Below are 24,768 nucleotides of genomic sequence, written 5' to 3' on the forward strand. Positions count from 1 at the left end.
TCTTTGTCATTTTTTAGGCACTCGTAGCCCTTTGCATTCCAGCGCCTGAATGCTATAACATAATAATAGTCAGCTATTTTAGAAGGTTGGTTGTTTTCTAAACAGCTTATAATACAGGGAAGTACTTCTGTCCTTTCTTTTTCTTCCTTTTAGTTCCTTATCTCAAACACAACCTTACCTGCATGAGTGTTTGCTGTAGATTTAACCTTGGAGGTGCTGCTTTTGTAGCTACAGTCACATGGCTATTCAAAAAGATAGCAGCACTCTTCTTATGGAGTAAGGATATTTTATATCATTTAGTGCAGGTTTGAAGGCTGGTTGAACTAATCCAGATAGAAACTGCTTTCCTTCCTGCATATATATACCTAACATAAGAGGAAAGTTAGACTGTAAGCTTTTATTAGAAAAGGGAGGAATATCCATTATCAAATGCTCAGAGAGGATATTTCAGGGAAGTGAGCTTAGTCTCTGTGGAATTAAATAACAAGACTGGATATATTAGTCATCAGCAAAATAAGAAAAAGTCTAGTAGCAGGTAATGTCTTTTGTGACCAAAAAGGAACAAGAAAAGGGCAAAACTGAGCCTCAGTCAGTAGGGGTTTATTTTTAATGTCCAAATGAAGGTGAGTGACAGTTCTCTAGTACAGAAATTCAGTGGTCAGATTTCAGTTTTTAAATGTTGAGAAATGGGAAGATTCATATCCTCACCCCAAACAGGTGGCATCATTCCCCTCTCAGACCTTTGTGTGTTCTTTCATATAATGTTGGAAAAAGTTTTAGTTGGAAAAAGTTGCATTTTAAAATCAAGATATATAGAGAGATTACTAACGGGAATTTACATTAACTGCAGTTTTGCTTATTGCAGACAATTAGCGCACAGAAATGGAAAAGATAATATATGTGTTTCCACTGTATTAACTGTCTCATAGTTATGAAAGTAGCAATTCAGAGTTTAGATTTTTAACTGTATTTTAATCTTGATGGCTTGTAGTTCACAGGAAACTGTACCAAGATTTGATCTAAAACCATGCATTTATTTTCCCTAGTTTGGAAAGCAAAGACAAGTTATTACTGAGAAAATAAGAGTTTATTCATGTTGATTTTGATTTCATCAAAACAGAGGAACAGTCTCTCTGATCCTGGAAAGCTCACCTAAGCATCAATAAGAATCATCCTCTTTTCCATAGGTGCTTGTTTGAAGTTGTTACATCAAACCAGGTGAAACTAATATGAACACAGTTTGTTATGTCAAAAAATAATTGTGCTGTCCATATTGAATGGACCCAGCAAAAGTCCATAAGAATGCTACCTTTTTTTAAATGTTTAACCTCTCTTGAAGGATGATCTGCCTGGATCAGGAAGAGCTACTTGACTTGGAAAGTCAACACAAGGTGATACTGGATCCTCCTAAAGATTACATATGCATACATATTAGCTAAAGCTGTTCTCCAAAGTTGAAGCTGCAAAATACAATTCTGAACTGTGAATTAGATCCGTTCTTTTCCATTAGTTTTTTAAGCCATGTGTGGAGAAAGGAAACACTACATCCTCTAGATATTTATAGAAATTTTTCTGGTATACAAAGTAAAATCCTCTGAAAAGCTTCCCAGAGTATAATAAGATATGGGACCAGGCTTAAAGACTAATTAATTTTTCAGTGAGATTCCACGATTGATCTTTAATTGCATTATACTTTGTAAAGAAATGCTTGATAAGAAAATATACTATCTTGAGAGTCAGTGGACGTTGAGTAGTAGATGAAGACTCACTGATATCTTTCCATAGAAACTTTCTGATGATAGCAATCAAAAAAAGCCAAGAATTTTTTCTTCTCTGGCAAATAACGTGCATGTAAGTTGTGGACAGCATTGCATATGTTTGGAGAAGCACTACAGAAGTGACTGTTCATGTATGCAGTTCTTTGAAGTTAATTGTTCTTCTGTCTCTTCCCTTTGGTCTCACCAGTGTGGAGTTTGTTAGAATGCTCTTCCTGGCAGTAAGAAAAAGATTTTGTTATGATGGTACTTTTCTTCCGGTTTGGGTTTGGTTGTTTTGTTGTTTTGTTTTTGTTTTTGTTTTGCTTGTTTGCTTTAATAATTACAGAAGTTTTGAAATTATGTGAAAATGATGTCAGAAGAATGCACATGCCTGTAGTCTCATGTCAGGCATATGGTGTACACAGATCACACACTTTGCAGAAAATGGAGTTTTTCCATTCTTCAGCAAGATTTTTGGGCACTCTATTAGATTGTCAAGTAACTTTTTAGTACAGGTACTTCCTCTTTACTGTTTAAAAAGCCATGCATGCTAGAGCCAAATATAACTGAATAAAGTGAAGACATGGAAGTAGGTACTACATCTTAGCAAACTTAGCAGAAAATTTGGAAAATTGAAAGTGATTTTACATGGACTTGTAGATTTTAAAGGGGTTTGTGCTACATATTCTACATACTCTTTAATTGTTTTAGAAAAGTTTCCCATAAACTGAAAAGGCATTAGCATATGCTTTATAACCTAATTCTTATTGCCATGTGACTGGATTCTTAGGTGAACTGGATTCTTACAAGTATTTCTTTACCACTCTGAATAAAAAAAATAGTGCCTACGTTATAAAATAGGAGATATTAGAAAAGGAATTTAGTAAGATGTTTCCAGTGAATTTTGGGCTGCCCTGACCCAAGATAGCATAATTAATAGAGTAAAATAACTACTGACAAGCTCTTGACTTTACCAAAAGTGCAGAATATCCCTGATTTTCTTCAGAAAGGATGGTAAGTCCTTCTCCATGTATGTTTAAACTGTACATACATGTACAGTCATGCTTAACTCCTTTGTACCACATAAGTAAAACTCTATAGATTTGGTTGTTTGCAATCCTCAGCGGCTAAGAAAACTGGGTATGTGACACGCTTCTTCAGGGAACATTGTTACAGAAAGTAAAATTTCAATGATATCTTATAGAGCGCTTTATAATAATTCTATTTGTTCTCTCTTCTGCTGTCCCCTACTTGAATAAAGTCAGCTTTACCTATTTCCTAATAAAAGAAAAATGGGTAAGCTTATACAGTAATCTGAAATATCTGTAACAGGAAAGAGTGCAAATCAAGCAGTAGTTGAAATTAGCACTGGAGAAATAAAAACTTGACGCTTTTGACACAGAAATAAAATCAGTTTTACAAATATTTGAAGTAGTCAGGTTTTTTTCACTGAAGTCTAATGAATGCTGTGATTTTTGATTAATATTTAAAGAAGGAGTACAAAACGAAAGGTCAGTGAGAAAAGAGCAAGAATAGATATTTCTAGGAGACAATAGAATAGTCTGTGAGTTTTGTTTGTTATTTGAGGATTTAATGCATCTTTTGTTCATTTACTGGTAGCTGTCTTCTGCAATGTTTTTGTTTGGCCAGATTTATTGTAGACTTCATGCTACGTGTGTAATCCTGCTGATTTTAATGAAATTACCAACAGGCATAAAATTGAAAATATGTATTAGTGAATCTGGATATACAGCCCTCTATGAATTTCATCTGTGGAAATTGTATTAGAACTTGTATATGTAATTTTTTCTGCATTCTGGGGCTGGATGTAAGCTCCTCATGCACTGTATTGGCATACAAACTATGGGCACACAGTTCTCAGATGCACAGCTCTGCAGCATCCAGCTGTCATCCAGTCAGCTGCTGGTACACACAGAGGAAATGGTCTGCCCATGTTGCTGTACTTCTACCTGTCTGAGGTCAAGTACACAGCCCACAAAATTAGTCATTGACCAAGAAACACAGCCAACCACACCATGAAATGTTTTACAGCATTTTCAAAAGCAATATTGATAGTTTAGGTAGCTTTGGTACATGGTGGCTGTATAAGGATGGCAACCTAACACAAATAGGTAACGGTGAGCACAATATGAAGGCAGCAGGGACAACTTTACAATCACTTTGTGTATGTTTCGCTGTGTCACTTCAAAACCTCAATATCTGTTAAATTGTTTTTTAAAATACACTTTAATGCGATGACTTGCAGAATATATTTTGATGCTGGAATCTCATAGTAGACTCTTCTAATGCCAGTTAACGGTGTTTGAAGAGGGAAATAAAAACTCCAAGGACTTTCTTGCATTAGAAGTTAGGTTAGTAACACAAAAATGGAAATAAGCTTTAGAAAGTTAGTGTAGTGATGTAGTGAATACAATTTAAAAGTATATTATCATCCAGAAGATAGGGGTTTTTTGAGAAATATGTGTGTATAGCAATTTGGAGGTGATTTCCTCTCCAAATAATATAGTATGCATTGGGAATGAGAGAGAGGTACTTAAGACGAAAATGTTTCTTCTGTTGCTGGAAAACAATTAACAGCTTCGTTTGGTGTCGGACAGCCTCCAAATCTGTGTAATAGAGTCTTTGATAAATAAAAATTAGACATTGAATAAACAAACCTCAGAAAATGCTTTTGAATTAATTTGGTTTCCTTGTATCAGTTGGAAAAATTTTGCCTGCAAATCTCCTTCATTCTGACTACACATGGGTTTAATCTTGACTACACATGGTTTCAAAATGATGAGAATGGTGATATTGCCTACCTGTTTATCACTGTGGAAAAGAAACCTGATTCAGCTAGCTGTTTGTCTGTATTAAATAAAAATGTTACAATTTTGTTTTGTAAACAAATCAAGCAACAATTTGTGTTGCATCATCAAACTACTAGTAGATGGTTAGAAAAAATCTGAAGCAAAAACTGACTTGTCAATGACTTGGCCTGTATTTAGGGATATAATCCCACAAGTTTTGCTACAGATTCTCTCTCCTTACTGGAAAAGGGAATATTACTGTCTTGTGTACACTAATTACTATGAATGATAGTAAACAGAAATGTTAGTGAGGCACTAAGAATCCGTAATTTACTTACGACTGTTAGAAAACCTATAAATTCAGAGGATGACCTGAAATAAGACTGAACTTTGTGGATTAGAGCAAGGATATCATTCTACAAAGGTAATTCAAAAGATGATTCAAAGATAATTCATTTTTATGACTGACAAAATTTTTTTTTGAAGGAAACGTGTCTGCAGTTTATTGTGTTATTATTTCTAATTGTAGTGTGCACTTTATAAAAGGGCTGTCAGATACATTCAGGCCTGTCTAACTGTGATTTAACTGGTTGTTAGTGGTTACACTGTGAATGGTTCCTGAGAAAGGACTGTAGTATTGGGCCCTCTTTTTTATCTTCAGGTTCACATTTGCTCTTCTTACTCTCCACTAATAGGTAGCATAGATCAGTCAGTGTTAAAGGAGTTGCCTCCTGAGCTCCTGGCAGAAATTGAATCCACCATGCCACTTTGTGAACGTGTGAAAATGAACAAGCGCAAACGTAGCACAGTTAATGAGAAACCAAAATACGCTGAAATCAGTTCTGACGAAGATAATGACAGTGAAGAAGCTTTTGAATGTAAGTAGTACATAATTCTATTCCTTAACATAAAAAAGCTAATATTTTGTTTTTACAAAAATGTACAAATTTTTTAAAGTTGGCTTCCCTAAAACATACAGCCCCAAATTTGGTGTCCTGACAACTGCCTGGCCAAGAACGCTTGGTTCTCTTTTAAAAGAAAAACTACTCAATTGCAGTTTGGCATTCAAGATGAAAAGCAATGAATTATTGAATTTATTTTCCCGATTTCTTTACTGGAAACTGCTCCCTAGGTTTTTTTTTTTTTTCTTTTTGCCTTTCAGTTGTACCATAAAAAACATTTCTAACTTTTCAGATTAAGGAAAAAATCCTCTGAAGAAGCATAGAATTTACATACAAGTGTATGCAGAGAGAAATTTCATTAATAAATTCTTGACTTATTCTTAGTTTTATTGATAAGAAAAGTAGAAGATCCCATCTTGGATTTTTCTGACTTAATAAACTGAGAATCTTACTGCACAGGAGTTTTTCTTCTGAAAATATTTCATCTAGTATTTCTCATCATATTCCTTGAAAAACAAAAGTTGTTCTTGATGAATTCTCAAAATACCACTTGCTGCTTCTACTATTCTTGAATTTACTGTTTTCCAAGGAAGAGAGGAAGCTTCTATTTAGAGTTTTGCTGTGCAATTGAATAAAGTTCCTAAAGTTAAAAAAAAAATGTTATTTGCCTTTAAGTTAGGAAGGTGTTTCCTACTTGTTGCTGGAAGTATGGGTAGTTTCTATGGTTGTACAATTGACCAGCACTGCAAGTAAACTGTTAGAGCAAAGTGAATTAGTTCAGTCTGAGCTGTGTAGCCATGCAGGGCTACAGGAGAAGCCTGTTAGCCTGAGAAGGAATCTTACTCATAAAGATTTTTTCTCAAGTTTTGCACCTTGGTTTATAGAAACATCTTAATGAGCTTTCACAAAATACAATTTTTTGGGGTTTAGTATTTCTTAGGGTCCAAAAGAGAGAGATTTGGTTGTTCTGCTTCTTAGTATGCAGCTATTCATCCAACATATTCACTGTGTTTTTGCACATGAAAATTATAACACTGTTACTTTGATCTTTATCAAAGATGCTGAAAAGAATGTCCATCTGTTTGTTTTCACTTTTAATTGTAGCTGAATAATGCTCTGTGCATGAATCTGATGTCTTGAGGTAAATCATAATCAATCTAAATTATGGCAAAAGAGTAATGATGACTTGCTTCATTCAGGAATTCTATATTATCTTTTTACCATATCAAATCACCTGTATATGATGTTAATAATTTGGAACAGTGAATTAAGAAAATAAATTCACTAAGTAAAGTTATTTAAGTTGGTTGGGAATGAAGAGAATTGTCAACAATTTCAAATACCCTAATGTATATATTAGCTACAGTGGCTGTTGAAGTTCTTAAATACAGAGTAGAACAAGTTAAGGGAAACTTGCACAATAGTTATATGCCTTGAGGAATTCTGGTTTCGTTATATCCACTCAAGAGATCTGACCATCATTCTAATCAACTCAGTGAGTACATCTGGTTTAAAAATACAGTATTTCTTAAAGAATACTGTAGAAGTGAATTAAATTTAAAACAAGACAGAACAATCAAAACTGAAATATTTGTGGCAAGTACACTGAATAGATTTGTATTGTTACAAATACATTTTTCTTAATTATTCCCTTTGCCTAAAACTGAATTTAAAGAAATATGAAATAGTGATTAGTATAGAAAAAGAGAAGTTTCTTTGACTATTTCATTAAGAAGGGACATGCTATTAAACTAAATAATGAGAAATTAAAAATTGATGAAGTCATTATTCTCTTACAGTAATTACTAAATGTGATATTGCATAAATGTTTAGCAGCATTCAGAAGGAAATTGGGTGTTTGTATTCCAAATAGTATTTATTTAGGGGTACAATCAATCCTAACTCTTGATATGTTATTAATACTTAAATTTTTAGTCAATTTTATTGACTTCAAAATAAATACAGTAAAGCAGTGATTGTGAATAGCTGCTCCAATGTTATTTGTCTCGTAGAGCTAGCAGAACTGTAACACATTCTGTTTTGTCATGCAGCATTGATAAACTGGTTCATGTAAAATTCTCACAGAAAGCAATATTCTAAGTTACGTTTCTTGTGGAGACGTAACTGGGGTCAGAATTCATCTTACAGAGCTTAAGTGTTACAGATTATTTGTAAACTGGAGAAAAAGCCATCTGCCTTCACAAAATACTGTCTCATGGGGTAAAGGAGTCCATTAAAATGTGTAAAGCCTTTTCCTGTAGAACTCTCACTTTCTTCTCCAGTACATTTACTCCAGGTATCATAAAATGGTTTGAGTTAGGGTTAGGGAGCAACCTTAAAGGTCATCTAGTCCCAACCTCCCTGCCCTGGGTGGGGATGCTGCACTAGACCAGGTTGCTCAGGGCCCTGACTGGCCTGGCCTTGAACATTTCCAGGTATGTTGCATCCATAGCTTCACTGCACAACCTGCTCACTGCCTCACCATCCTCATGTAAAGAATTTCTAACTGATCTCTAATATAAACCTGCTCTCTTGCAGTTTCAACTTATTACCCCTTGTCCTAGGACTCCATGTCCTTGTGAAAGAGTTTACACAGGCTAACCTCTGGAGCCTGTCGCAATCCCTCCCCTCTAGGTAGCATTCATTCCCTCCAGTGCACCACACAGCTCTGTGTCATCTGCAGCTTGCTGAGGTTCCCTCAATCTCACTGTCACCAATCTCAGTGTCACCAAGATGTTACAGTGCTGGCCCCAACACCAGCCCCTAAGGGACACCCCTTGTCATTGGTCTCCATTTGACCATCAAGCCATTAACTGCAACTCTTTGGGTGTGACCATCCAGCCAATTTCCTACCTGCTGAGTGGTCCCAGATGGCTCACCATTTCTTCAGTCACACTTAACTCTCTCAACCGTTTTAGGCAGTGCTAGTACGTCTGCCATCCTGAAAATGACTACACATTTCCAGAAGGAAATCTGATCCAGATGCAGTACAACTTTGGGCTTGAGTTATTACATGGCTTGAAGAGTTGGACCACCTCTATTACATTTTTGGAATTTGAAACCTTTAGGGTTCATTGTAAAACAGAAGTGTTCCCTTAGGGGTTATTTTTATCAATTCTGATCCTGGGCTGACTACTGACTATAACCATACACTGAATATAACCTGGTATGTTTCTTACATTTCTTAATAAATGGGTTGTCGTATGAACTTCTCAGTTCAGTTCTAGTTCTGTATAAATGCTTTGAGCCATCCTGCTCGGAAACAATATGACTTACATACAGTCATGCCAAGGAGACTTTGGTAGAGACACACAATATCAAGACCGTTACATGCAGGTCCAGAAGCAATAAACTGACAATAAACACTGCCACTCTAGAATGTGATGTTTCTGGAAGTGTTTTGATCTTTGAAGTACTGTCTGTGGCAAACATCTCTTTGGTAGCTTAGTTAGCTGATTATGTTAAAAAATGGGAAATCGGCTGATTTCATGGAGGAAGCTACCTCCTCATCCACTTCCTTCTCTGTTAAAACTGAGCACTCTTGTCAACTTCAAAACATACAAGACTTTCTTTCAAAGTAACAGAGAACTGTTATTCTGCTCCCCCGTTTTATTTCCAGCAAATCTCTGTATGGAATATTTACTCCAGCATCTTCAGCATTCCTTTTGCTGGGCTTTTTAGTCCTGTGCGAAAATTAATTAGAATAATTATCTGTGGTGGAGGCTTGCTGTTTGGCCTAGAATTGTGACTCCAGCTTTCTCCTTTACAGAAATTTCCTGCAGCATATACCAAGGCAAAATTTTAGTTGTCTTGGCGAAACAGAATATCTTTTAGAAAGCAGATTACCAGGTCTCACTGGAACTTGGTGTGTTAGCAATCAGTGAATTGGAATATGGACACCCAGTAACTGTCATGATTCAGATAACTGAGGAAATTTTCTCAATATTCTCTTATAAAAGGATGAAACTTACTTTGATTTGGTCAATTTTGCTTACTTTGCTTTTAAAAAGACAAATGCCCTGTAAATTCATACTTTTAAATATTTTCTGGTATCTTTGCCAGTTTCAAGTACAGTTTTTCTGTAATTCAAAAGGAAACATTAAAATAAGTAATCCCTAACAGAGTTGTATCGGATAACTTTAGTGTCCATTTGATTTAGAGAACAGCTATACAAGAGTGTTGGACTTGCAAATCATAGAATGATTTATGACCTTTATGACCATCAAGTCCAATCATACAACTAATGCAAAGTACATTATTAGACCATGTCCATAAGCCCTACATCTGCACATCTTCTAAATGTTTAAAAATGTTTGGTTTTGAACTATTAAAAGTGTAAGTTTTGTATTTAAAATGAAAATGCATTTATTTCTAGCTTCTCGAAAGAGACACAAAAAGGATAGAGATGAAGCTTGGGAGTATGAAGAACATGACAGAAGAAGTTCTGGTGACCATAGGAGAAGTGGTCATTATCATGAAGGAAGGAGGATCTCTGGTAGTGGCCGTTACCGTAATCGCAGTCCTGATGACTCTGATATGGATGATTATTCTTCTCCTCCTAGCCTCAGTGAGGGTAACTGATCATTATAAGGATTTAATTTTATTCCATAATACTAGTGCATTTTTTAATTGATATGTTAAACATTTTTAAATGGACATCATTGCATGGAATATTGAGTACAAGTGTAAGAAATGTAAATAATCCTTTCTTCAAGTTTTGAGAAGTGTTTATTCTCTTAATTAGTGGCTAGAAAAATGAAGAAGAAAGAAAAACAAAAGAAGAGGAAAGCTTATGAACCTAAACTAACACCTGAAGGTAATAATTAGAAGATTTATTTTCTACAGTTTGTATTTTGTGCTTTATATTTAAGATAATAGTTTATGAATTTCCCTTTTTTTTTCACCAGAAATGATGGATTCTTCAACCTTCAAGAGGTTTACTGCTTCAATAGAGAATATTTTGGAAAATCTGGAAGACATGGATTTTACAGCTTTTGGTAATACATCAGAAATTTTCAAAATGCTTGCCCCAGTTAGAAACCCAAGAAAAAACTGTACTGTTATTTTTTAACTTCCTTCATGGTGGTTTAATTTAATGTGATAACTCACTGGGGCATTCTGGATTTATATGGCTTCTGCCTTGAGTGGTGGCCTTTACCTTTCCAGTTTCACTTGCCACTGCCTGAAGGAGATCCTTCTTCCTCCTCTCTGCAGAATCCAAAAGGGGCCTAAATCATAATGAGTAGTCCCCTTGGAGTGAAAAGGATACTTCTTTGGGCTATCATTAGGGTGTTTACTTCTGCCAAACATGTAAACAAGATGGTTTTCTTGCTGGGAATGTCTGAGGCCCATAATTACACATCTTCTACATGCAGATATGATTATTCAGTTGGGGCAGCAGAGTCCTTGTGAATTTATGGCTAAGGCACTGAATCACTTAACCTATTTCAGTGGAAAAACAGCCTCCTTAGCTAAATGTCTAAGGAAGTAGTTCATGTTGCCAAAGGTGACTTTATTTTGAAATGGGTAACGGAACATTCATTAATTTTTTTCCTACCATCTTTGTAGCAGGGCATAGTATACAAGTTTCTATAGTTTTTAAAGCCATAGTGTATGCAACTTTGAACTTAAAAGTGAAATCATTGGATCTTTCTTTGTCTGATAACATGGTTTTTGTCTAAGGTTAAATACGATTAAGACACAGATTATCTCAACGTGATTAATTTCTTTTGTGTTTTTCATCTATTGCTCTTGCCGAGATTTGAACTTTAGGGCTACAGTATTTTAAGATTTGTTTTACTGAATTGAAAATGATGGCACAAGTACTGCAATAAATGGGGTTTGCTATTCTAAAAATTTTCAGTTTGTGACTTTTAGAGGTACATGCCTCATGTTAGGCTCTTAAATGGTATTTCAGAACCTGTCACACTTAACAAGTGTCTGTTGTTTCCACACAACCAAAAGGTGTCATTATCAGACTTTGCTAGATGCTAATTATTTGAAACCATTAGATGTTGGCTATTTGGACAATCAGCTCTTTTTTTTGGTAAGGTTTTTCATGGAATAAAAAAAATACTGATTTCCTAGAAGTCTTATTAGAAATATGATTGTTAATTTTTAACCTTTTTTTTAAGGTGATGATGATGAGATTCCACAGGAATTGCTATTGGGCAAACATCAGCTTAGTGAGTTGGGTAGTGAATCTGCAAAAATCAAGGCAATGGGCATTATGGACAAGGTACCTCTTCATAATCTTTACTTTTTTTGGAACATAAAATACTGATCAACATACAAAAACTTACTTCCTCTGTAATGACATTGCACCCTCTTCAAGGATGCACAGACTGGAAGAACAGCTGAACTTCTGCTCACTTAGATGAAGTGACTTGGAAATTACAACATCCTTAATGTTACTCTTTCTGAAGCTGAGATGTTTTTGTTGGAAGGTCCTCCTCTGTGTCCCACTCTTCCCCAGTCAGCTAGAGGAACTTTTGTTGGTGCAAACTTGTTGATGTCTCTCCTCTAGAAACAGTGTTCTTAATTTCCTTTTATCTTCCTTAAGCTCTTGGCTTTGGGCAGTCCTATGTTAAACTCTTTGCCTGCTCTTGACCACTTAAATTTGTGGAGTGTCTGTGAAACCACATACTATTATAATTACTCTGGACTATTCCAAGCTTCTTTAATCCAAACTTCAGATATTCCTCCTGGATTTTCATTTGATGTCCCTAGCTCCCTTTGTAGTTTGTGGGTGGCATTTTGTAGTTTGTGGTTTCTCTTTCCTCATTGTTTTCTGTTCTGTATTTTTCATACATACATACATATATACATACATACATACATGTCTATATAAAGTCAGTTTTATTGCTTCCATTGGTTTCTTCAATGAGAGAAACTGGCTCTCCTCAAGTTTAAAGTATTCCCCAAATTATTTAATCAGACTTCTACAGAAGATCAGTGAGTTTAATTTACTTTTTTTGACATGCTACTTCTTTGAACCAAATAACTAAAAACATTAATGACAGGCAATTAAAAATTTTGTTTCTGTGGATTTTGCTGGTTGAAAATGCAGTTTAATTGCAATCCTATAATATATTTTACCTGTTTTCATTATGGTATCTGCATTCTCCTTATGCAAAATTGCTTACAGTTGAAGTGATTCAGGTTGTACAAGCTCTGTCCTCCATTCCTCAATGTTCTTTTCAGCAGTTCGAAATCATTTCTATTCCTGCAGCTGTTTGACATGTTTCCTTGTTTGTTTTAGCTCTCAACAGATAAGACAGTAAAAGTCCTGAATATTTTGGAGAAGAATATTCAAGATGGATCTAAGCTTTCTACTTTACTTAACCATGTGAGTTTGGAATTTCATAATTACACACCGTTGCGCAGAATAGTTTTCTTCACTTGAGTCCTATTTAGTGATAGGTCCAAATACTCTATGTGGGTGAAAGGGATTTTTGATACAACATGTATATGATTGAATTTGCCAGGTTTTAATACTTGAAGCAAAATTCAATGAATTATATTTTTTCAGTACTAATCATGTTTTACTATAGTAGTGACAACTAACGGATGTATTAGGAGCAACTGCATTTTCTTTTGTTTTATTTTAGATACTATAGTTTCATCCTGAAATATTCGTGATAATTCTGGTGTAATATTCAAGATAATTCTGGGGTACATTGTTGGACGATTCTTTGCTATGTGTCCATAAAACATCCCTTTAAAAATGGAAGAAATACTGCAGTTTTCACATGGAGTCTATCTTTCTCCTGAGCATAAGGAGGAAGTTTAAGGTTTAAGTGTTCTTACACTGCAAAGTGACAATGTCAATGTAAATAAAATTAACAGGAAGAGTAATATTCTAGGATGGGGATTTTTTTCCTGGTATACCTAAAACTACTCAAAGATTTTGAGGTTTTATGAGGTTGATGTTCCATATTTCACATATCACATACTTGTTTATACTCTTTCTATTCAAAACAATACTGCAGCAAGATTAGAATTGAGTTTTATAGAAAAAACCTCCTCATCTGTAGAAATAAAAGAAGAATTGAACTTCCACACAAAAACCAACAACATACTATTTGTACCTAAATACTTTCATCTAGATAGTTTGTAGAGGTTTCAAATTTTCAGTACATGGTTCTGAATATTTTTGGCAATACAAAAAATGCATTAAAAGGAAATACTGATTTATGTGTTCTACTTCATTGAGGTGAAATCTTCATGTTAATGATTTTAAACTGATATTTTTCTTTCAGTTTTTTGAGGTAAAACTCAAAATTATTAAGAAGTTAATGAAATTGTCCAGTGCTTGCAATTCAGAGACAAATTTGGATTAAAAAAAAAAAAAAGAAATAGGTTTAAAAAAAAAAAAGCAAACAAGTTTTAAATTTTCTTAAAACTATTAAAAATTATTCAAATCATTGTAGCAAAGAAAGTCTCTTCTAAGGCATAAGCTTGCTACTTTTATAATGCAATGAAGATATCTTACCTCCATGTCAGTATTTTTTTTAGAGGCAGAGGATGCTTTAATATTCATTTAATTTCCAAGATTAATTAGGGGAAACTTTTTTTTTTCCCCTTAAGCTGTCATTTGTGTAGGTGGCAAATTTCATAAGGCCATTATATCTGGGACGTTTGCAGAGACCTCTTGATTTGCAGATTTTTGTTGATTCTATAATTATGTATATCATATATATAATGCACTTTTCTATTGGTTCAAATTCTCCTACCCCAAAGGCAAAAAGCTGTTTTTTTCACCAACCTCTGATCTTTACAAGGAAAGCCAAAAGTGTTGAAGTGTGGTGTCATATAGGTAGTAGAGACCCTTTTTCTCTGGAGGCTCTGTCTGTACCAGAGAAGCTATGAGAAATTCTACCTAGCTTTGCTGTAATAATCTTATTGCAATATTTAAGTAGTGCTGGATGGTCATATTTATCTTCATGTATGTTTGTCTTGGTACCTCATAATGAACACAGTAATACAGAGACTCAGTAGCCTCCGGTAATATAAATGGACATACTTGATAAGAGGTTGATAATGGATGGGTTGGTCTATGAAGCAGAAAAAGTTGTGTACTTAAAGATTTCATGTGACTTGCAACAGTCTTTTTGTATAAGAATTCCCTCTAGTGGCAGAAATTAGATGGATCAAAGCAGCAACTGGTGCCAGTGAAGAAAACACCAGATGAAGGAATTAGATTTCGCTTAGTGTACATTGGTGTTAAATAGAGCATACAGCAGTCTTCCCTGATACTGCTTTCCCAGTGAGACACAGGAACCTTCTTTGTGTTCTAGCAGAAGAATACAGAATACAGGACTTCAAAGACCGGCAACTTAGAGAGACATTACAAACCTATTGCTAGTAAAACAAATATTACTTAATTTTTAAAACAAATTATTTTGTTATTGTAAAGGAAATACAATATTTTATACATGAGTGTGTGTAAGTGTATTAATGTAATATAATTTTCTTTTACATGGTGAGAATAAAAATTTGGCTGGTTGTTCATACTCTCCTGTTTTTCTTGCCTGTTGCAGAACAATGACACTGAAGATGAGGAGAGATTATGGCGAGATCTTATTATGGAAAGAGTGACAAAATCTGCTGATGCTTGTCTTACTGCTATCAATATTATGACATCACCAAATATGCCTAAAGCTGTATATATTGAGGATGTAATAGAAAGAGTTATTCAGTACACAAAATTTCATTTGCAGAACACTCTGTATCCTCAGTATGATCCTGTGTATAGAGTGGATCCTCATGGTGGTTAGTATGCTAAGAAATCTTTCCATATTAGAAGCTATAAAAAACTAATCTACTGTATGGTGATATAAATGACGTTCTGGAATAAGATTTTTGTATGCAACTTTTATACTGACAGTTCCTTCTTATTACATACAGTATCCTGAATTAATGCATGGTTAGTTTGAGGATGATGAAACTGAGCAAAAAAACAATAAAATGTGTCATCTGAAGAACTTAGTCATATAGCACCTTGGTTTACTGGAATAATATCAATGTAACCAAAGTATTTAGACTAAAGTATTTAGAAGTTTGAAGTTCAACTTTTATGTATAGTTCTTATATGTTGAATTAAGTAATTTCGAAGTCGTAATCTCCATGTATATAATGATTTGTTTCAGCTTCTGTTTAGCTTCTAGCCTTTTGTTTTCATGTACATACCTACAGATGCATGGCTTCAATTTCAAGAACTTTTCTAAAAAATTCAGGTCCAGAATTTCGAGTTATTACAAAAAATAATTATCATATGAAATTCCTGTTTACAGCTGATGCTACTGAGTAGTTTTTCTAAATTGCTTTTGCAAAGCTATAGTCATGCAGTTGTTTTAGGGGCACTTTTTGAGGAAGATCATCTCTCTAGTACTTGAAATACTGAAAATATTAATGAATATGTATTTTATTTTCTAGGTGGTGTTTTAAGTTCAAAAGCAAAACGTGCCAAGTGTTCCACCCACAAACAAAGAGTTATAGTGATGTTGTATAACAAAGTTTGTGACATTGTCAGCAGCTTGTCAGAGTTGCTAGAGATACAACTTCTCACAGATACAACTATTCTTCAGGTAGGTTTTTTCAGAATTCCTGTCCAAAAATGTTACTTTTCCTCAAGTAAATGTGAACTATAATTGTCTCAGTGACATGAAGTTTGAAATCAGAACAAGGTTTTGAATTCTTAACATCAGAGTGACTAGTTTGTTGTGTAGTATGTAATTTGCATCTTCTCTTCTTAAGAGTTCCTTTTTAAGAAGTTGCATCTTCTTCATCTTAAGAAAAGTTTAACCTGATTGTATTCAAGTATAGAGTAGTAGAATCATTTACACTGGAGAAGATCCTTAAGAACATCAAGTCTAAACTGCCATGTGCACCACTAAACCATGTCCTTAAACATCCTATGTACATGTCTTTCAAATATCTACAGGGATATTGGCTGAACTGCTTCCATGGGTACTTAAAATCCAATCTAAACCATCCCTGGTACAACTCATGGCCCATTTCCTTTGTCTTGTCACTTGTTAGCTGGAGAAGAGACCAACCTACCCTGGCTACACACTTGTTTCAGGGAGTTGTAGAGGACTATTAGCCCCCCGCCGGAGTCTCCTCCATGCTAAACAGCCTGATACCCTCTCAGCCACTTCTCATAAGACCTGTGCCCTAATTTAATAACTTTATTTGCAAATAATATGAAGTAATTGTTGAATGCCTGACCTGCTGAATGAATAACTGACTTGTGAAACTGCATAAATACTAGTTTGTTAGTCCTGTATACTTAAAATAACTTGTATCCATTGATAGGTGTCCTCGATGGGAATAACTCCTTTCTTTGTAGAAAATGTCAGTGAGCTACAGCTGTGTGCCATCAAATTAGTGACTGCAGTAAGTACTTTCTAATTCATTGTACTTGTGCCTGTACTGCTGAAAGTTCTTAGGGCATTTACATAGGCTGCATTTTCTGTTTTGTAGAGAATTGGAGTGTAGAATTAATGCTATTCTTGCATGTTTTACAGTTTGATATCAGAATATAGAAATAGTACTATACCTGAGCTGCCCCTATTTGCAGAGTACTCTACAGAAAGAAATTGCCTACTTCAAGCAAGAAGCTGCTCAATTTTGTTTGTCAGTTAAAGTGTAAACACAAACTCCTTCCTGTTACTTGTCCCTTTTTTATTTTAAGATTCTTTTTTTTAAAAAAATCTTTAGTCCTAGCTGTGTGGTTTTCCTTATTTCCTATGTTCAGATTTGAACTTACACAGTAAGTTATAGAACTAATATGGTATTTCTGTAAAATACAAAAAATTATTTTCCTCTGAAGAGGTGACTATTTGAAAAAATCACGGGATAGGTAAAAATATTATTTCAGGAAAAATGTAGTGTAACACAAATGTCCTTGTTCAAGTGGGAGATTTCAATCTTTGTAAGAATTATACACTTCAGTATTCTGCCCAAACAAAAGGGGAGGCAAAATCAACAATTCTACTCTGTAAATTGAAAGAGCATATCATGTCAGACAAACATTAAAGCCTGGAATATGAAGTAAAACTGTTTTCTGGAATGTACTCTACAGTCTACATGTGTTCACGTAAACTGTGTTATGACACTCTTCCTTTTTACTGAGAGAAATAAGTACTAAGTCAAAACACTTAGTATTATACTGTTTGACTTTCCTATATAGTGTATAATACCATTGACAAAAATATCTTAAGTAGAGGGTATTTTAAAGACCTATTACACATTTATATAAAGGTTTTTTAAAAATCTCTATTTGCAAAAGTTTTTAAGTATTTTTTTAAAAAATGCTTGCATTGGGAAAGCAATGCATTAATAAGGTGAATTACAATTTATTAAAGTGTCATGTGCAATGTATGCTGTCACATATAATTATTTACAATATATTAAAAAAGCTATATATTTTATGTAACAATAAATCATTGTCTAATAATCCTGTAACTATTAAATAGGTGTTCTCCCGCTATGAAAAACACAGACAGCTAATTCTAGAAGAAATTTTCACTTCCCTTGCGAGACTACCAACTAGCAAGAGGAGTTTGAGAAACTTCAGGTAACTTCAGATGTAAATTAATAACTTTTAGACTATAGTATTTACAGTTTTGTAGATGTAGGATTTTAGGCTTCTGTGATAATTACACTAAAAATGTGTCTCTACAAGCTACACTTTGTGCAGGTTGAGATTTCAAAACAAATTGTTTGACGAATGTCTTGATAGAATTGCTTGGTTTTATGCTCTCACTTTAGTGCCTACTTAAAAAACTAATTGAAAGATCTTATTGTTTTTCTCACTAAGAATGTGAATGGGTGTAATGTTAGTGTGCGTTGAGGATTTTTTTTGTTGATCAATTCTTTAATTCTGTTTGTATGAAGTTACAGAATTTCTTCATTGCTAAATCTTTGTCGGAAAATTCTAGCTGAATTTCTTTGAGGATACACTCAGAGCACTCTTTTCAGGAAGGGAATCAGTTTCATATCTGTATAATCTGATATGTCACAGTTTACCACCTTTTGATGTGGTAAAGCAATATGATGGTATTGCTGTGTGTATGGGCAGTAAACTCATGCTGTTTCTGAGGTTTACATCAGAGAAAAACATAGTCTTCTTACCAACTTAAGACAGTTGCCTGCTGTAGTTTGTAGTCTGCTATGCTGCTGCAGATTATTGTAGGTGTAACTCTTGTAGGTCATGTCATGATTTTCTGTTTTTTAAAAGTCCTACACATGTCACATACATTAAATACTATAGAAAAATTATTACAGCAACAGTTTGGTATGTTTTATTGTATTGTGTTGTATTGGAGAGAACATGGTATTTTACATAATAAGCTTATTATTAAGTATTTTAGCAGGTAGGTGTTTGTTTTATTAAATATTCCTGTAGCTGTTTCAGCCAATGAACTGTGTGCTGTTTCAGTACACCTCTTCTGTGCAAGAACAATACTTACTGGTATTGTTATGTCAAATGTTACACTGCATAAAAAGAAGCAAATTGATAGAAAAAAAGGTCTAGAATGTGGATTTCTAGCTGTGGTAATTATTTTTGAAAGACACTACTTATGAGCAAACGTTTATTGTGTTTTGTTCTTTTTGTTTACTTTTAGTGTTAATACAGTCTTTTCTTATTAACAGGTTAAACAGCAGTGACACTGATGGAGAGCCTATGTACATTCAGATGGTAACAGCACTAGTTCTGCAACTTATTCAGTGTGTGGTGCACTTGCCATCAGCAGAAAAGGATTCTAATTCAGAAGAGGAATCAAACAAGAAAGTAAGATGTTTTTAAAAGCCTTTTTTATGTGTGTATGCAGAAATTACTTATGCGTGTTCTTAAGTATTATAATACATTATTACAGTTGCTCTAGTAATCAAGCACTGTAATTTTATGTCTACTGAAATTTTTTGATGCATGAGAAATGCTGATCTGGAAATTGTAGATCTATGCTAAGATAATAGGTGTATCTTGTTATTTTTAGGTGGATCAAGATGTGCTTATTACTAACTCATATGAAACAGCCATGAGAACAGCACAAAACTTCCTTTCTATTTTTCTTAAGAAGTAAGTATGTTGCATTCTTCAGTGTATTGATAAACCCAACTCCAAAGGAATACTTTAATACCTGACCACTGAACAGTGATAAATACCTATTCATAAAGTTATTTATAATAATATACTTCATAGATGCCTAAGATACTTCCTTGCCTAGACAAAAATGTTTATAGAAGAGAAATTCTGCAGAGTATTCTCCATGCATTTTCTCACAGTTCATGTAGGATTCCTTTATTATGGGTCTCTTACTTACCTGAAGCCTGGAAGAGAAGGCTAAGCAAATATTTAAGTGATGGAACCATGCTGATTAAGTCATCAGATATAAAAAAACCTAAAAATTACTTTTACTGAGCTAAAGTTATGAGTTTTACATCTAGTAGCTCACAAAGGAATAAAAAATGTACCTGAATTAACCATAGGATTTCAAACAACAAGTCTTTAGGTTTTTATTGTATTAATTTCTACACTTAAAGTGAAAAGCTATTTAATAAGCCATCTAGCAATTCCATGCTTCTGATGTTAAACTTAGGGTTGTCAAAGAAGAAGTCAAAAAGTATGAGGTATGTTAATTTTGGTGGGGTTTTTTGTGGTTTTGGTTTGTTGGTTGGTTGATTGGTTGGTGTTTTTTTGGCATTCTGGTTGTAAGCTTTGTGAAGCATAATACTGAGACGTGTTATCAGATAAACAATACCAAGCTTAAAGAACATGAACATATCAACTCTTAAATATCCTACTCTAACTTCATTTTTATAATTCTACCTAATTGTCTGTCCAAGTTAGTACAGACTTTAATGCAAAGCTAAAAATAAATATCTTACCAACAAAATTCTGCTGTCATGGATTAGCTGCTTTATTTCCAGTGCAACTTAGGGTGATAACTGTTTAAGCTATTTCTCTGCAAACAAAACAAATTTTCTGCTAGTATTTCAGATTTGTTTTCTTGGAATTGCATAAAACTATTTTTTCTGATTAAACACAGGATTACTTCTGTTTTTATAAGAAGAAAACATTACATGGCTGTTAAATTCGCTTATAAAAAGCATTTTCTTTTTAACAGGTGTGGCAGTAAACAAGGGGAAGAAGATTACAGGCCACTGTTTGAGAACTTTATTCAAGATCTCCTTTCAACAGTCAATAAACCAGAATGGCCTGCTGCAGAGTTGCTACTTAGCTTACTAGGAAGGCTATTGGTAAGGGATTCTTGTTTTTAACTATATTAATTCATTTTTTATTACAATGAAGACTTCTTTATTTCTGCTGAAACTACTGTAGCAATGCTTTCTGATTGTTGACACACATGCAGCATGTAAGGATTTCCTTGCATGTATCGCTACTATGCAATACATAAATAATAAAATTTTGGTTAGAGGATCATTCATATGGAAGTTGTTAAAAATTGTATGTATAGTTTCTCATGGAAGTTCAATTCCACTATTTGATTACATTTTCAACATTAAAAAGTGTCATTTCATAGCATCTAATAAGTGCATGTATTTATTTAGAGTAAAGTCAGCCTAGTAGCTGTAATTATACATATTAAGTATCTTCTCTGGACTATTCCTTTAGCACAGAATCAGAAAACAACTCAGTGGTTTGGTTTTTTACAACTACAGCAAATTCCTTGTGAAATTTTACAGAACAGGAATGTTTTTTTAGTGTGTGTTTTGAGTGTTGCTCTTCAGTTTTAATGTAATTAACACAGTAATTTATACTGCTTCTTGAAAAAATATTGCATGGTCATGTTCTTGGTAAAATGTAGCTTTATATTTCTGTGAATAATGAGGAGGTAGCATTATGATGCTTAAAGTCTCTGCTGTTGGAGATCTGCTGTGCTAGTTGTCCAGTTTGTTTAATGAAAAAATGTATTTAAAAACCTCTGACAGACATATTTGTAGAGTGAGAGACCAAATTAAAAAGAAGCATTAATATAAAGTAAGTAATGTATGTGTGATGCAATAGTAAATTACATCATTTTATGCAATATGGAAGTGACCTGTACGTTTTAATAAGGTAAAGCAATCTTTTGTGAGAAGAATCTCTGTGGCATAAATAAGTATTTTTTTTTAAATGTCTATTCTGCTTTTCTTAGGTTCACCAGTTCAGTAACAAATCTACAGAAATGGCATTAAGAGTTGCATCACTTGACTATCTTGGAACTGTAGCAGCAAGACTGAGGAAAGATGCAGTCACTAGCAAAATGGATCAAGGATCTTTAGCCAGAATCCTCAAACAGGTGTGTGAGACATCCACAGCAGCCAGATGGAGATCTTTCCATTTAAATGCTTGACATTTTTAAATATACTTGAAAAATTGACATTATGAGGGATCAGTCTTAATTCACTGTTTAGGTTTCTGAATCAAATATACACAATTTATAAGTATCACATCTGTTAACCTGTGTCTTCCTTGCAATATTTCTGTAGTGATCCTATAAATCAATTAATTACAGTGGTTAGTCAGTTTTCTTGTGACAATACTGAGGAAATAATGGAGCAACAGTCGGATTCTATCTTAAGAGGCCTCAAAAATACATATGAACCTTCATTTGCTATTGCAAAGTGGAACCTGAGTTTCTGGCATTCAAATACATGCTTTAGAGCATTTAATCTATTAGTCTCATAGGGTTGGTTTTTATGTGGTGTAATTTGAGGTTTGGGGGGAGTGGGTTGGTGTTTTTTACTGAACTTGCATATGTGTCTGTACTGGGTTGATGCTGGCCAGATGCCAGGCCCTCACCCAAGCTGCTCTGATTCCCCTCTGCATTTACACAGACAAGAGAAGATGTAAGGTAGAGTCCATGGGTTGGGAGATAGGGACCAGGAGAGATCAATCATCAAATACTATCAGGCAAAGCAGGATCAAGTTAGAGATATGAAGTGAATTTTTATGTACAAAATCAGAGCAGTATAATGAGAAGCCAAATAAACCCTCAAAAAGACCTACCCCCACCCCTTCCTCCTTCCCAGCTCTATCTCCTATCCCAGCAGTGCAAGGAGACAGGGAATAGGGGTTGTGGTCAGTTCATCACCCGGGGCTTCTCTTGCTGCTGAGGGAGAGGAGTCATTGCCCTGCTGCACCATAGAGTCCCTCCCATGGGAGACAGTTCTCCATGAACTTCTCCAGCATGGCTCCATCTCAGGGGCAATAGCTCCCTGCAAATTGCTGCAATGGGAGTCCCTTCCATGGGCACCAGTCCCCCTCAAACTGCTGCAGAGTGGGTCACTCTTCCACAGGTGCAGTCCTTCTAGGACAGGCTGCTCCAGCCTGGGAGCAGGGCCCTCTTCCCACAGGTGTCCCACAGGCTCACAGGCTCCTCTCAGGCACCTACCTGCTCTGAAATGGGGCTTATCCAGGGGCTGCAGGTGGATCTTTGCATCCCTGTGGACCTCCCTGTGCTGCAGGGGCACAGCTGCCTCACCAGGGGCTGCACCAGGGACTGCGGGGGAATCTCAGTTCCATTGCCCTGGAGCATTTCCTCCCCCTCCTCCTTCACTGACCTTGTGTCTACAGGACTGTTCCTCTCACATGTTCTCACCCTGCTCTGCTCTGGTCACAATTACATCTGAACAATAACTTTTTTGTTCTTTCCTCTAAAATTTATTATCACAGAGACATTACCACCGTCTCTAATGAGCCTTGGCCAGCAGCACCTCCATCTTTGGAGCCATCAGGGACTGGCTGTGCTGGACCTGGAAGAACCTTCTGGCAGCTTCTTAGAGAAGCTACCCTGTAGCCCTCCCACTACCAAAACCAGGCAATGCAAAGTCTTTCAAAAGAAGGTCCATATTTGGATTTCTGCTAATTCTGCTCAAAATCTGCAGGAGTGGCAGTATATGCTAAAGCAGGATATACATTTGGGTTCTATATATATACGAGCAAATCTCATGTCTCATGTGTCCTTTTACAAATGGGGTCTTGCATTTTTCTTATGGACACTATACATTTCTTTCTGAACTAACTGTTCTCAGGATTTTCCTTCCACTTCCCTGAAAAGACTACAGATCTTGTACACATACTTTATCATGGCCATTAGATTTATATTGGAGGAAAAACTTCTATAATTTTCAGGCATCAATTAGAGTAAAAGTAACGTACTCCTTTGTGAGGCTGATTCTTCCCATAATTTCTTTTGATGAGGATATTCTACAACATACGGTGTCAAATATTTATGTCCATGGAGTAATATAATTTATACTTCTGTATGATAAGGGATTATAATTCTCCACTGTTGACAGTGATTCTGACAATTTTACATTATACTTAGTGAGGAAGTATTTCAGAAGAATCGTTTTCTCTTTCCTTATCCTCAAACTTTGTAATAGTGTTGAAAAATATTCTAGAAAGATACCTGAGCGGTGACCTGAATTTTTCATTTTGGTTTCAAGTTTTTACAGGATCAGGTAGCTGCTAAGCATTGACTTCTCCAGAAAATAAAATTGCTGTGGGCAATTGAGTGCTAAAACTTTTTTTTTTCAGATTTTCAGAAAACTTAACATTAATAATGGTAGACAGTACCATCCATGTAGTGTGGAAGGTGTGTACTATGCAGTACAGTCATTCAGGGTAGACTGTTGTGTTATAGATTTGTAAGAGAAGAACAATGTGTACAGTGCAGCTAACCCTCACTTTCCTGTTCAAATGGCAAGAAAATAAGAAGATCCATTGGTAGCTGTTGTCATCAGAAACTTAATTTATTATTTCTATTCAGAAATTAGCTCACACTTCTACAATTTTTCTTTCTTGCTAAATTGAATACTTCTGTAGGATATTTTCTTCTGCACTCTGGTATCATTACCACAATATTAGTCAATGATTGATAAATGCACGTAGTGCTTTCTGCTGTGGTTTGGACCCATGATTCATAGAATAGTTTCAGAGGAAAATCTATTCTGTTTTGACATTTTCAAACAGCATATTTTTTTTAGAAATAGATTGTCTAGTTTATTTGAACAGTTGTGCATGCTTTTCATTAGTTTATCTCTTGGTACACTGATGATCTGAACTAGTTAATTGTACCTTTCTCTGCTTGCTGATGTTTGCAAGCTGTGTTACATGCTGCATATGTGTCAAGATTCTCAGTCGATGCTGTTAATAAAGAACTAAAGACGGTTCTAAGTTAGAAGTTTCATTGCTGACGAAGAAGTTTTTGTTTTTCTGGCTGGAGAATTTAAAGCCAAAAATTATTCTTCTGCTTTCATTTTGAATTTTGAGTATGGTTT

General features: G+C 34.9%; 1 protein-coding gene across 4 annotated transcripts in view; it reads left to right on the forward strand.

Annotated features, from left to right (window-relative positions):
• The window catches only part of NIPBL (NIPBL cohesin loading factor), a 139,939-nt gene that overhangs the window by 91,675 nt on the left and 23,496 nt on the right, over positions 1–24,768 (forward strand). For all 4 annotated transcript variants that reach the window (XM_066181065.1, XM_066181067.1, XM_066181064.1 and 1 more), the window contains 14 exons: positions 5,263–5,445; positions 9,845–10,042; positions 10,214–10,285; positions 10,377–10,466; positions 11,604–11,707; positions 12,731–12,817; positions 15,012–15,243; positions 15,907–16,058; positions 16,789–16,869; positions 17,952–18,052; positions 19,132–19,270; positions 19,476–19,558; positions 20,607–20,739; positions 21,639–21,782. In XM_066181065.1, the coding sequence (XP_066037162.1) occupies positions 5,263–5,445; positions 9,845–10,042; positions 10,214–10,285; positions 10,377–10,466; positions 11,604–11,707; positions 12,731–12,817; positions 15,012–15,243; positions 15,907–16,058; positions 16,789–16,869; positions 17,952–18,052; positions 19,132–19,270; positions 19,476–19,558; positions 20,607–20,739; positions 21,639–21,782 (1,799 nt within the window). The remainder of the gene's footprint in view (positions 1–5,262; positions 5,446–9,844; positions 10,043–10,213; positions 10,286–10,376; positions 10,467–11,603; positions 11,708–12,730; positions 12,818–15,011; positions 15,244–15,906; positions 16,059–16,788; positions 16,870–17,951; positions 18,053–19,131; positions 19,271–19,475; positions 19,559–20,606; positions 20,740–21,638; positions 21,783–24,768) is intronic.

The sequence above is a fragment of the Chamaea fasciata genome, unplaced genomic scaffold, assembly GCF_029207755.1.
Source record: "Chamaea fasciata isolate MVZ Bird 193981 ecotype frontalis unplaced genomic scaffold, bChaFas1.0.hap1 SCAF_4, whole genome shotgun sequence".
In the NCBI taxonomy this organism is placed as follows: Eukaryota; Metazoa; Chordata; class Aves; order Passeriformes; family Sylviidae; genus Chamaea; species Chamaea fasciata.